Genomic DNA, 12,538 nt, shown 5'->3' with positions numbered 1-12,538 from the left:
GGAGACAGATGCATTCTGATAGAGCCATAATGAGCTCATTATTAAGACCTCCCACCCAAGAGAAAATCATTCCTCTCAGTCCTACCCTCCCAGTTCTATGCTAGGCTGTCTGATCACCACGGACTGAGGAAGCTACCTCTGGTGGAGTCCGGAGTTCCCTGGTTTCTAGAGTATGACTGATGATTATTTGCTGATGATTAATCTGAGATCTGAATTTACTGATTTGGGCCAAATCCAGGAGAAAGGAATCCTCCCACAGGCAGTGCTGGAGTAGGAGTGAGGGAGATGCCCGTGGTTCTCACATCAGGTCGGGCTAACTCTGACTCTGATCAGGGAAGGTGTTCCTGAATTCCTGATACTTTGGAAGGGACCCTGTCCAGTAACATTTGTGAGACTATGATGATCAAACTGCCACCATTTCACATTTGGGATTGGGATGATTAACTCTGGAACTGGAAGAGTTCAGACATTCTTCAGAGCTCTTAACTCCTAAGAAAACTGAAAGTTAAATTGAAAAAAGTTAAAAAAACTAAAGTTAAGTTGATCTTTGGAAAATAAAAATTAATATGTGTTCTTGGCATTAAAAATCAATACCATTTAAATGATGAATATCTATTGATCCTGTGATTGGACAGGATTTTAAAAAAATTTAAAAAGATACACTATCTTAAATAGATTTCTGGCTTAGGGCACCTCTCTCCAAACCTAATCCAATTTCTCTGAAAACGTACTTACTTTTAGAATATCATCCAAATGCATAACTTCTTGGTTCAGATCCTGAAACTCTTTATACTGCTCTTTATGTGGTTCTAACACAAGGAAAAGCCCATTAAAGGCATCCTCTAAGCTTCCATCTAGAAAAGATCTACAGCCTTCGGATTCTCCACTGATGGAGCCCTCAAAGAGCAGCCTCTCTGTGACCCCTGGCACCTCTGCTGAGGTGAGTCTCTTGACCAGCTGCTTTGTGATGTTTCCTTCAGACATGTCCAGTTCCACAGGCTTGAGTTCAGAGGCCTCATCGGACTCTTGCAGAAGTGCCTCCGCAACACCATTCTCAAGGAACAGGCGCTCAACCCCGGCACCCGTGGATTGGCAGCAAGCCTCAGTCGTGGCCGGGGTGGGTTTCCCAGGCTCCTGCGTACCTTCCTTCAGGTGTGACTTTGGCTCTTGGCCTTCTCCCAAGGAGGTCCTGGAAGATGCTGAGCTGGTGTCATCCATGCCCTCATTCTGGGAGGACAGGCTGCTGTGGTTCCGCTCTGCAGGAGTGATGGTAATTTCTGGATTTGCTGAGCATGAGTTGGAGTGAGAGCCAACTGAGGTGGAGGTGAGGGTGCAGTCCCCATTGGGCAGGTCACTGAAGCTGAGAGACAGTGGCATTTTCTCCTCAGCTGCCTTTCCACTTTCAAAGATGTCATCAGGTAGATTTGACTGTGGATAAAAGGCACTTCATTATTATTTCCAATATAAATGATGCATTTGGCATGGTTTATTCCCAGACAAAATGTAAGGCAACTAAAATTAAAAAACCAGAACTTTCAGAATATTAACATTTTCTTTTTTGGTTTGTATATGTCTGTATATGACTGGCAAAAGAAAGCAAGCCATTAAAAACTGTTTCCACTGTTGAATCTAGGTGAAAGTTCATGGTACTATTCTTAGGTTTGACATTTTTCAAAAGAAAAGGTTGGAGCAGAGGGATGGTGCTTGTTTTCTAAATCCCAGGATCTCCCAATATTTGGCAGCCATAATTATGAATAACACTACTGATTTTTCTTTTCTTTTTTTTTTTTTTTTTATTTTTTTTTGGGCCCATTTTTTTTTTTTTTTTTATTTTTTTTTGGGCCCATTTTTTTTTTTTTTTTTATTTTTTTTTGGGCCCATTTTTTTTTTTTTTTTTATTTTTTTTTGGGCCCATTTTTTTTTTTTTTTTTATTTTTTTTTGGGCCCATTTTTTTTTTTTTTTTTTTTTTTTTTTTTTTTTGGCATCTATCTTAAAAGGTTTTCCAACATTTTGCTCCAAAGATGTGATGTTCTGTTCTGCTTCGGCTCTCAAAAATGATTTTTTGAAAATCTCTACCCACAAATCCCAAGCTCTTGAAAATGTTTTACTAATTTAGCAACCATGCCTAAAATTCAAGGCAGCAATACATTTGTATAGCTTCTCTAGAAATAGGAGAAGAAGACTAATAAACCAAATATCTATCTTCCAGGAAGCAAACCCCAGGGCTCTCATGGTGTCTAGAAACACTGAGTCCTCTGCCAAGCAGACCCAGGCTGTGTCACAGGTATGCTGTGCTTCATGAAGCAGAACTCTGATGAGAGAGAGTTTAGAAATAGCCAGGTAACCAAGATAATTTATGCAGGCATAACAATTTCTAAGTCAGCTTTCCTTGCACTGCAGTCTGTGTATAGTGTCTAAATGCCAAATGTTGCTCTGTGGAAAAGATTTTCTAGTTATTTGAGATTATCCCCTTTCAAAATGGTTAATTATTCTTAGATTCCAGATTATATGTTTAAAGTAAATGGTAAGTATCAAGCTAACAACTATTTTAGTTATGTGTAAAATGACAAATTCTCACAATGCAGCTGGGAATCAGCCCAGCAAACAAGCACGTCACAGTGAGTGAAATGGGGAGCAGACAGAAAGACAAAGGCTTCTGTCCTCCTCCAGAGGGGTCCCTGGTCCCAGGGCTGCTGGATCTGAGGCCACCAGACCCCAACACATGCAGTCAGTTTGACCCAAACTGTCTGTTCTGGTCTGGTTGGAAGATGATTTACTCTAACTGCAGATGAGTAGAATGATGTGTCACTGGGACACTCAGGGAACTTCGCAGGCTTGGTCTCTTCACCTCAAAATGGAGAAGGTTTTCTTTCATGTGATTATTGAACTGTGCTCCTCAAAGTCCTTGGGGGGTGGTGGGTTCTGGGCTCCTCTCCCTCCAGCTTTAGTTCAGTTTCCTCCCGTCTCCATTTGCACCCAAGCTCACTCCCCCCTCCCCCCATATGCACCTTATGCCTCTAGGACAGATAAAAGGGGGAGCTTTGGGGAGAAATGGAGGAAGGCCTGGAGCCCTCCTCCCTGTACCTCCACCAAAGGGGGCCCTTAGGTATCTCACAGAACCCTTGGGTCCTCCAAGTGGTCCCGGCCAGCCTTGCCTGCTCTTCTGTGTACACATCTGGTGGCACTGATGGAGGCATTGGCTGTGAAAGGGGGATTGGGTAATCGAGCTTCTGATTCAAATTCCAAAGTCCTCCCCAGACATTTCTTTTGAGTCCCACATTCCCAAGCCCAATTTGCACCTATGTAAATGGGAAATACTGAGTTAGAATAAATTGAGATGCCCTGGCCAAGGGGACTTAGAGTCTACCAAGGGGACAAGTCTGGCAACTGGCATGCAACAGTGCTTGGAATGCATATCGTGACTGAGGTATGATACAATGAGCTGAGGGCCCCTGCAAGGGCAGGGCTGCTGCCTGAGAAAGAGATGGTCCTGGAACCCAGCCTTGGAAGATGATAAGGCAGAGCACAGGAGGGGGAGGAAGAAGTGCATTCTAGACGGAACAACGTGTGCACAGACATGAGATCCTGAGAGGATGTGGTGCATTTGGAAGACACTGGAAAGCTCAGAGGGGCTTGAGCAGAGGCCAGAGAGGGGAGAGATGGGCCTGAAGGGGTGGGCTGTGACCAGACGGAACAACGTGTGCACAGACATGAGATCCTGAGAGGATGTGGTGCATTTGGAAGACACTGGGAAGCTCAGAGGGGCTTGAGCAGAGGCCGGAGAGGGGAGAGATGGGCCTGAAGGGGTGGGCTGTGACCAGCTGGGAATGGCAGCTCTGAGGACCTTTACTTTTATCCAAAAGGCTATAGGAAGCCATCAACCCATTAGATTGTGTTCTAATCTTGCTCTTGTTTAAATTATGCTATTAAACCTCTACCAACTCTCCCCAACAACCCTCTGACTTGCAGCACAGAAGCATGAACATACACACTGCAGCTGTACTAGCGCTGTTGCTTTTTGGTACATGACTTCATGAATTCTGCATATATTCTTCCCGTTTTCCTTTGACACTCCTCTAGAGTTTGGCCTGGTCCTTTTCACCTGTGTTTTTTAATTCAATGAATAAGATGCAATTATTATTATTATTAACTAGAAGACTTTTAATCTTTTCCTTTCTGGACATTCAAAAATTACTTTTATATGTCTGTGAAGAGCAGACTATTCCATGTATGTATGTATACGTGTGTATGTGTGTGTGTCTTCTCCCATTACAAAATGTATCATATGTAATGTAAGTTACCTATTTCACTCCTATGAATGAAAGGGTTTTTCTTACTAAAGTATTATGAAATTAACAAACACTATAATAAACTAAGAACCTCTTTAAATAGAAATAGCTCTTGCAAAATTGGTTTAAATTCTCTGAGTTCCTTGAATAGCAGTTTTTAAAATTTTTAATTATTGTAAATTGACAAATTATAGTTGTATTTATGAATGCCAGTTTTTAAAAGGCTGATATCAGTGATAAACTAGTTGACCTTCTGAAATAAAATCTTCTTTCACATTAAGTGTAACTGCAGTTTTGAAAAATGAAAATCTTGTTACCATGGATATCTTTACCACCGTGGAGGAAAATCACAGCACAAAAACAGGAATCATCAGAAGAGAAGGACAAACAGCCTCTCAGCAAAGTTGCATGCATGGCCAAGTCTCCCACCCCAAGGGCAGGACAGCTGTAAGTGAGCGAGACAGAGAAGGCAGAACAAGAGACATGCGGAAGCAACATGCCACATGCCCCGACGTCAAGCACTTCACACACGCGCAGGCCACACTCACATAAAGCTCTAGCACGGCCTTGGGCCTCAGCCTGAGGGAGGGCAGGTCACTGAAAGAGCGGCTGCGGTGCAGCTTGGCAAGGAAAGTGTCTTGCAAGGCACTCAAGACAGACAGCCGCCTTGGCTTGTCTGGTGAAGGTCGCAACCACCTCTTCAGAAGTCAAAGCAAGATGGGCCAGTTAGTGGAAAGAATCAGGTTACCATGTTTTGTTAGCTTTTTAGCAAGTATTTCTGATGAAAACAAAAAGGCCATTATTTATACCCACTTCTTTAAAAGGCTGATCTTAGGGAATGTTCAGAAAAGTCTACAAGTCATCATCAAAGCAATAGGTAAAGTGTGGCAAGGGAGAGGACAGACCGAGGTGGCTCACCACGTGTATTCATATGGCCACAGGCATCTTGGAATGGTTTCCTTAGTCATTACTCGGTTAAGGTGAACTTTAAGATCAGATTAGTAGGAATGATTGAGAATCCCTAACACTGTCTGTTAAGCATTCGAATATTGGGTGCAAGCGTTAGCTCAGGCTAATTGTGTCTACTCCAGAAATCACACTGAACTTACAAAGAAGGAGTGATCTTTGAAGGTGGGTGTTTCCGGGGTGCCCTGGCTGTACATGGACATTCTCCTCTGGAGAGCTGCCGCCTTGTTCCCAGTGCCTGATGATGGGGTCATGTCCTCCACGTCAAATGGACTGCAAAACAATAGGTCCCCATGTATGCATATTTGTTAAGGTCATCTATAATCAACAGACCACAGGCCAAGAAAGCACCTTGTTACACTAAAGTAAATTCAAACCAGTGGGAACTGGGCTGGTTTTGCCTAAATTGCTTTGTCAGAAAATAAACTAAGATAAAAAGAAAGTGGAGCAGAAAACAGTCTAGACGTACCCTCGGGACCATGGATTATTATCACGGCTTTAAGCACAATTTATCCATACACCTAGATGTGTTTTTTTCCTCATTAATATTAGAAACAAACATATTAATGCTTGCCCCAAGATAACAAAATATTGAAAAGTCTGCAAAAATTCTTTGAGCTTTGTGGAGCTAGATACTCAAACAATACAAGAGATTAACGCATTATTTTTCTGCTCTAAAAAAAAAAACACCCAAAGGTAGAATCCCATTCATTTCAGTTGACACCGAGCCTCTTGCGTGATTGAGAAGAGACTAACACTCTGTTCACAATGATGCCACTTATCATCATGACATCCGATTCATCCAGCCAGAAGAATGAGCTTGCATTTGGGATATCGACTCTCAAATACAGATTCCGAGGAAGGGGCTGGGCAGAGGTGCTGATGCTTGTCACTGAAACAGTGTCAATGCTATTGACAAATTTCTGCTTCCACCCCCAATTCTCTCATTTGTAAAGGAGACCCCTGAACGTTAATGCTCAACAGGTCACATTTACCTGGTAATATGCCAGGGCCATATCAGCAAATGTTGTGAGCTACCAGCATTAATAACTTATCATGACCTTTCTCATGGAGTAACTTCGGAAAACCACTTTTAAGTCCATTGCTTTGACAAAAGATGTCTTGCCCTTTGGAAATATTCTATTTCAGTAGATAGAGTGTGGAGGGACTAAGGATATTCAAAAATTTCCAGAGCAGCATGAGGCATATGAAATAAAGAGGGATAGCAATTAAAGCAATACAGCAAGAATCAGGATCTTTCTGAGGGCAAAATATCTCATACTGGATAGTTATTTTCTTTTAAATTAGTCTCTGTCAGAGACATATTTCTTTATATATATTTGAATGTAGAGAGAGAGAGGAAAGGGGGCAGAATAAAAACATTTTAAAATAGAAGGTAGAAGAGGAGACTAGTGATATGACCCAGGTATCTCCAACTTGAACATGTATGAACATCACCTGGTGAATTTGTTAAACAGATCCTTGGGCCTGAGGGGTTCTGACAGTACATCTGCATGGGTCCGGAGATTCTGCTTTTCTGACAAGCTCCCTGGCGATGCTGATGGTTCACGCACCAACCTTTGAATAACACTAGCCAGTAGTGCATATTTCTACACGGTGAAGTCAAAAAAGGCAACTTACGGGCCGGCCCGTGGCTCACTCGGTAGAGTGCGGTGCTGATAACACCAAGGCCATGGGTTCGGATCCCATATAGGGATGGCCAGTTCGCTTGCTGGGTGAGCGTGGTGCTGACAACACCAAGTCAAGGGTTCAGATCTCCTTACTGGTCATCTTTAAAAAAAAAAAAAAAGGCAACTTACTACCAGGTGATTTCCAGGTTCAGCTTGATGGTGCCAAGGTCATTGATGTCAACAGCCACCACCTGAGGTCGTGCTGCAAACAGCTCTTTGGTCTCGCAGGTCACGCTGCCCACCAGGATGTGAGTTGCCAGGCCTTTGAGCTCTGTGACCTAGAAGAGAGAGCAAGAGAGAGAGAGGCCTTACGTGACAGCAGAGGTGGACCTTTCAAAAGCCCACCTTAAATTTCCTTTGCCCACCCTGACTCGAGAGCAGCGGTCTTTGTTGGATTTGTAGCACAGAGCGGGGTTCCTGGGATGGAGGGCAGCAGCAGACCTTATGGAAAAAGTTCCCCACCAGTGGATCATCCGGCCACGTCACCCAGAAAGACAACGGAAGGCAATGACAGTACCATACCTTGATGGAAATGAACCCAACTATCAGGGGCAGGAAAACCATTTCTTCTCCGTCCCAGCTCTGCTTGCCGTTTACTTCTATTTTGCCTTTCAGCTTCCACCTCTGTCGACCATACTTCATGAAAATCTGGGGAGAAGACACCAAATGGCCCTTGTGTTCACTGACCCTCTCCCCATCACCTACCGAACACCAGGATCAAAAAGGCAAGGAAATAAAGCAGTTGCCCTTTTGCATCATCCTCACTCCACCGCCTGTTCTGGGTTCCTGGTGGAGCTGGTGATGAGTGAGGAAACTTTTAAGAGGGAGTAAGTTCTGTCTCTAAGACGGAGGGTGTGCAGGGGCATCTTCAGGAAAAGGTCATCGCACGATACCCTTCTGCTCACTCAGAACAGCCATTTGGGATTAATCCTCCACATGCTCCAGCTCCTTTAGAGATAAGGAACCATCAGCTGAAACCTACTTAGCAGTCGGAAGCAAGAAATAAAGACATCCTCCCCCTGGATGAGAGAGATGCAGCTGCAAAGGGACTCTGAAAGGCAACACACTCTGGAGAGAGGGTGAGCAGTCTGTCCTCGGTTGGACGGCTTTAATGTTTAGGGGAAGATACTCCCTCTGCCCCTCTCCCCGAAGAGGTATGATTATATAGGGTTTTGGAGAAGACAGATAAAATTATTACATAAGTTCCCTCTGAAGGGGGGAAAGAGAAAAGGCTATTTTACTTTATGGAGTATTAGGGGAAGATACTCCCTCTGCCCCTCTCCCCGAAGAGGTATGATTATATAGGGTTTTGGAGGAGACAGATAAAATTATTACATAAGTTCCCTCTGAAGGGGGGAAAGAGAAAAGGCTATTTTACTTTATGGAGTACATTTTTATAAAGAAAGATCTATTATATTCTTCAGTCATGGTACTGAAGAGCAGTCATGATCCTGGATTGGGTCTTGGATCAGAAAAAAAAAACCAAAAAACAAAAACCAGCTATCCCAAGTGCAATATTAGGACACTTGGCAAAATGTGAATATAGATCATACATCAGATGACATTATCTAAAATGCCGAGTTCAACTTGCTGACATTGAGAATTGCGCATGCTTGTAGGAGAGCATGTCCTTCCATTTAGTAGAGGAATTTAGGGATGAAGGGTCGTGATGTCTGCAACTTACTCTAAAATGGTAAAACAACAACAACAACAGCAGCAGTTATAATAATAATAAAGCAAGCATGGCATAATGTTAAAAAGTGGCAAATCTAGATGACAGGTATATTAGGGGTGGTCTTGTATCATTCTCCAAACTTCCTCACTGGCTTAAAATGTATTTCAAAATAAAAAATTAAAAGCAAAGATAATTTAAGTAGCAAAATAATGACAACTAGCCCCTGCCCTTCAAGTCCTCCATCCCAACACCTAGACCAACACAGGACTTACTTCATATTGATCTCCAGGACACAGGCGAGCAAAGCCAGCCAGACCTGTAAGCAAGCGATTGGGAAATGAGGTGCAGAACAGATTTCCCTTCTTTATAGATCCCATACTGGCACATTTTAAAAATACAAGTAAAGTGTTAGACCTTTGTAAAAACTCATAATATTTTGGGGGACCATCTGTGGGGAACAGCTTTTTCAGGAACTACATCTGTCACAGCTAAACAGGACATTCCTTGATGGGGTGATGGTAGAGGTGGTTTCTGGGGCAGGGAAGGCTGAGCAAATGCGAGCTAGAGCTCAGTGTGTCTTTGGCTGATTTAAGGTCCAACCAGATTCCAGGATCAGGTATTAGGGCCAGAAAGATATATTCATTTATTTACCTAACATATTCCCATGAAAATAAATTGGTCTCTTATTTTTCTTTCTGTCCCCCCAATTTGTAATTTCTAAGTGACTCCCATTTAAGATTTCATGTATTACTCCCCTTGCCTCTCCCCAATTCACTCATTCCTGTTTTCCTTATCCTTTTAATCCTTTTTATCACCATCTACTGTGATATGAACATGAATTATCACTTACAAAAAACTAGTAATTAAGAAAACAAATAAAATCAAACCAACCTACCAAATGACAGCAACCCATACCCCTGAAATACAGATGTGGCTTCTCTTCTACTGTGCCAATCAGCAAGTCATTTCTAACTGGATCTGCCCAATTTGGGATTGGTATGACATCTACCTGGAGCAGCAGCAAAAACAAATCTTGACAGACTAGATGACACCATCTTGGGACATCTCAGGAACCCTGGGCTTGATCAGTCACTTCTTTTCTTTCTATAGATATTTACTGAGAGTCCACTGTGTGTGAGGGTCTGCGCTAGGCACAGAGGTAACACTTTGGAAATTAAGAAAGATTTTACCCATAACGTAGAACAAAATATGGTTAAAGCCCACAGGAATGAAGCAGACAGGGACCTGTAGGCTGTAACATGCAGTTAAGCCCGAGATTGATTTCTGTTTTATCTACCAACTAGCCTGCTCTAGATGATCGACTTAAGCCCAAGTTTCTTCACCTTTAAAAAAGGTAATGACACCCACCTCATAGAATTGTTTGTAAGGATAACAGATGGCATCTAGCACATAGTAGGTGCTTAATGTGTGGTAATGATTATCCAGGAGCGGGATAATACTACTTGTGAACACACGCCATATACTATTCATTTAGAAGATGTAATCTATATAAAAAGAGCAAATTGGTGCACATCTTGGAGAGGAACAGCAATGCAGAGATGGTAGAAGGAGATCTTTGCTTTTTTCTGTATTTTGTATTTTTATGAGAATGTATTTCTTATATAATTAAAGTTTTAAAAAGTAAGACTATCTCATTAAATGTAGTATAGTTTCATGGAGGCAAATAGCATTTGAATAACAGAATTTCATCACAGTAAGATGAGGGCATGGGTGTGCAGATACTTCCCAGCTGAGCGATTGGCATGTGTGCTTTTGACAAGATTTCTCAAATGCTTACAGTGTGTCCAACCTGAACAGGTGGGGGTAGGGGGTGGGGAGGAAGGCATGCAAGTCACATGTGTGTAATAAATGTAGGGAACTAAGCTCATCCACAGAGGCTTATCAGTAATCCCAGCTTTACTTTAATCAGTAGTTTCCGGCTTCAGTTGGTTGTTTCTGTGCCAATCACAAAGCAAAGCCCTTTACACTCATAGGGACCCAAAGACTGCAAGTTTTAAACAAGGACTAAAGCAAATTTAATAAAAATGGGCAAAAATGTTTATGACTTTTTAAGTTTCTGATGAAAAGAGCCAACAAAATTATATAATAAAAAATTCAATTAAGAACTTAGCACAAATGTTTAGAGTAAACTTTTAATAAAAGGCAATATTTATAATGTAATATTAAGGAAAAAAGGCAGGACACAAATCCTATGTAGAGTATGGCCTCAAATATATATAAATGTATCCAGGAAAAAAGTCTAGAAAAACATACCAAGCTATTCAAAATAATTATTTCTGACAGGGTGGGATTATAGAGAAAGTTAAATTTTTGGCATTCATTTGCAATTTTTATTTGATTTTCTATAAGATCATGTATTTGTAATAAAAAAGAAAAGTTATTAAAAAGATCACACATGTTGGAAGGCAGCATACACACACAGAAAAGTCTGCTCAGATATTTATGATAATTTTAACAAAGTTTAGCAGTGGGTAGAGTGGTTATGTGTGATTTTAGGTTTTTTTGGCATTTTTTCTCAATATTTTTTTAAAAATTAGAAGGTAGCACTTTCAAAATATTAAAATAGAGATTCAAAAAAACACAAACAATATTCCCTGTTTATCCAGTGACTTCAAAGAGGCAGCCTGAGGGGAAATAATTTTGATTAACTGGTAAAACATCTATATGACAAACTGATCCCTTGGTTGCTAGCTTCCTTAAGTTACCATTCATAACCTTTGAGTTCTGAGTTGTTTTTATTAAACATGATTTCACCCATATAAAGATGATGGGGATGATATCACATAATGAGTTTTGCCTTCTATGAATAGCCCTGTTAATAAGGTGGAAGGCCCTTGAATGAACAAATCTGCTTTCCACGTGCCTGATGGCCAGGGCCACGGTTAAGATAATAGCAAAGGTCCAGGGATGCTTTAAAAAGCCCATGCTGTTACCACCACTTGTCAGTAGATGGCAGCAACTCATCAGCGCGTCATGCCTTCCTACTCGAGGAGCCAGTCCATTCAGGAACAACTTTCACTACTAATAAGAACATAATTAGCCACTTAAGAAGTCTTACTGAAATATGAACAGAATTAAAGAAGTCTATTTTCACTAATAATTTTCTGGAGCTTTTGTTTTTTAAAAAAATATTTCTGAGAAAAAATACAACCGACTGGCTTTTATAAATCTAAAACTGGACATGCTAATTCCAATAAAATCCAAGTGCTCTTTATAAACCTCTGCAGATTAGTTAATCCATTGCCTATTTACTAGTGCAATTAAAGCAGAAGGGTGGTGGAAAAGAAACTGACCTAGTATTATTGCTAAATGAAGATGAGTGAAAAAGAAAATCCTTTGCTTAAGGTTTTATTTACCTTTTCAAAATTACCATAAATTTTGTATCTGAAGTACTTAACTGAATGAAAGAAAGGTACTTGGGAGTGATGTTTTTGAGCTTCTCAGTCTATGTGATTAAAGCAAAACTTCTTGGAATTTCTAGTTGTGGTATCACTGATACTCTGATTATAGCAATAATGAATGGCCATAGCCAGGCATAAAACAGTAAGTGGTGCTGTGCTTTTTAAAGTTCTATCTGCTGTGTAAACCACGTGTGGTACTTGCCACAGACTTATCACTAACAGCGGGGCAAGGACAGTTACAGCCTGTCATTGAGGCCTGGCCAGGTTTTTTCAGAGTTTGGTCTGGGACCTGCTGGCATTTTTACAGTTGGGGAAAGCTGGATGTTTGCTCAGGAGTTTTGTGATCACTGTTGCGCTATCTAGAAAGCTTTCACTATGATCACTCAACAAACCATCATGGGGGTTACCGCCGGGGGATGGGCATGGGGAGGTTGGGGGGGTCAGGCAACTCATATTTTTTTTTATTTTTTATTTTTTTCCTTTTTGTCTTTTTT

General features: G+C 41.3%; 1 protein-coding gene across 1 annotated transcript in view; it reads right to left on the bottom strand.

The window, feature by feature from the left end:
- LOC103607173 (protein FAM65B-like) overlaps positions 1-12,538 on the bottom strand; it is a 65,819-nt gene that overhangs the window by 5,091 nt on the left and 48,190 nt on the right. The window contains exons 9-13 of the mRNA XM_008591709.1: positions 8,895-8,938; positions 7,470-7,595; positions 7,077-7,225; positions 5,400-5,529; positions 736-1,428 (exon numbers count right to left, since the gene is read on the bottom strand). Coding sequence (XP_008589931.1) covers positions 736-1,428; positions 5,400-5,529; positions 7,077-7,225; positions 7,470-7,595; positions 8,895-8,938 — 1,142 coding nt within the window. The remainder of the gene's footprint in view (positions 1-735; positions 1,429-5,399; positions 5,530-7,076; positions 7,226-7,469; positions 7,596-8,894; positions 8,939-12,538) is intronic.

Source organism: Galeopterus variegatus, unplaced genomic scaffold (assembly GCF_000696425.1).
Source record: "Galeopterus variegatus unplaced genomic scaffold, G_variegatus-3.0.2 Scaffold7209, whole genome shotgun sequence".
In the NCBI taxonomy this organism is placed as follows: domain Eukaryota; kingdom Metazoa; phylum Chordata; class Mammalia; order Dermoptera; family Cynocephalidae; genus Galeopterus; species Galeopterus variegatus.
This window is presented reverse-complemented; position numbering and strand designations above follow the sequence as displayed.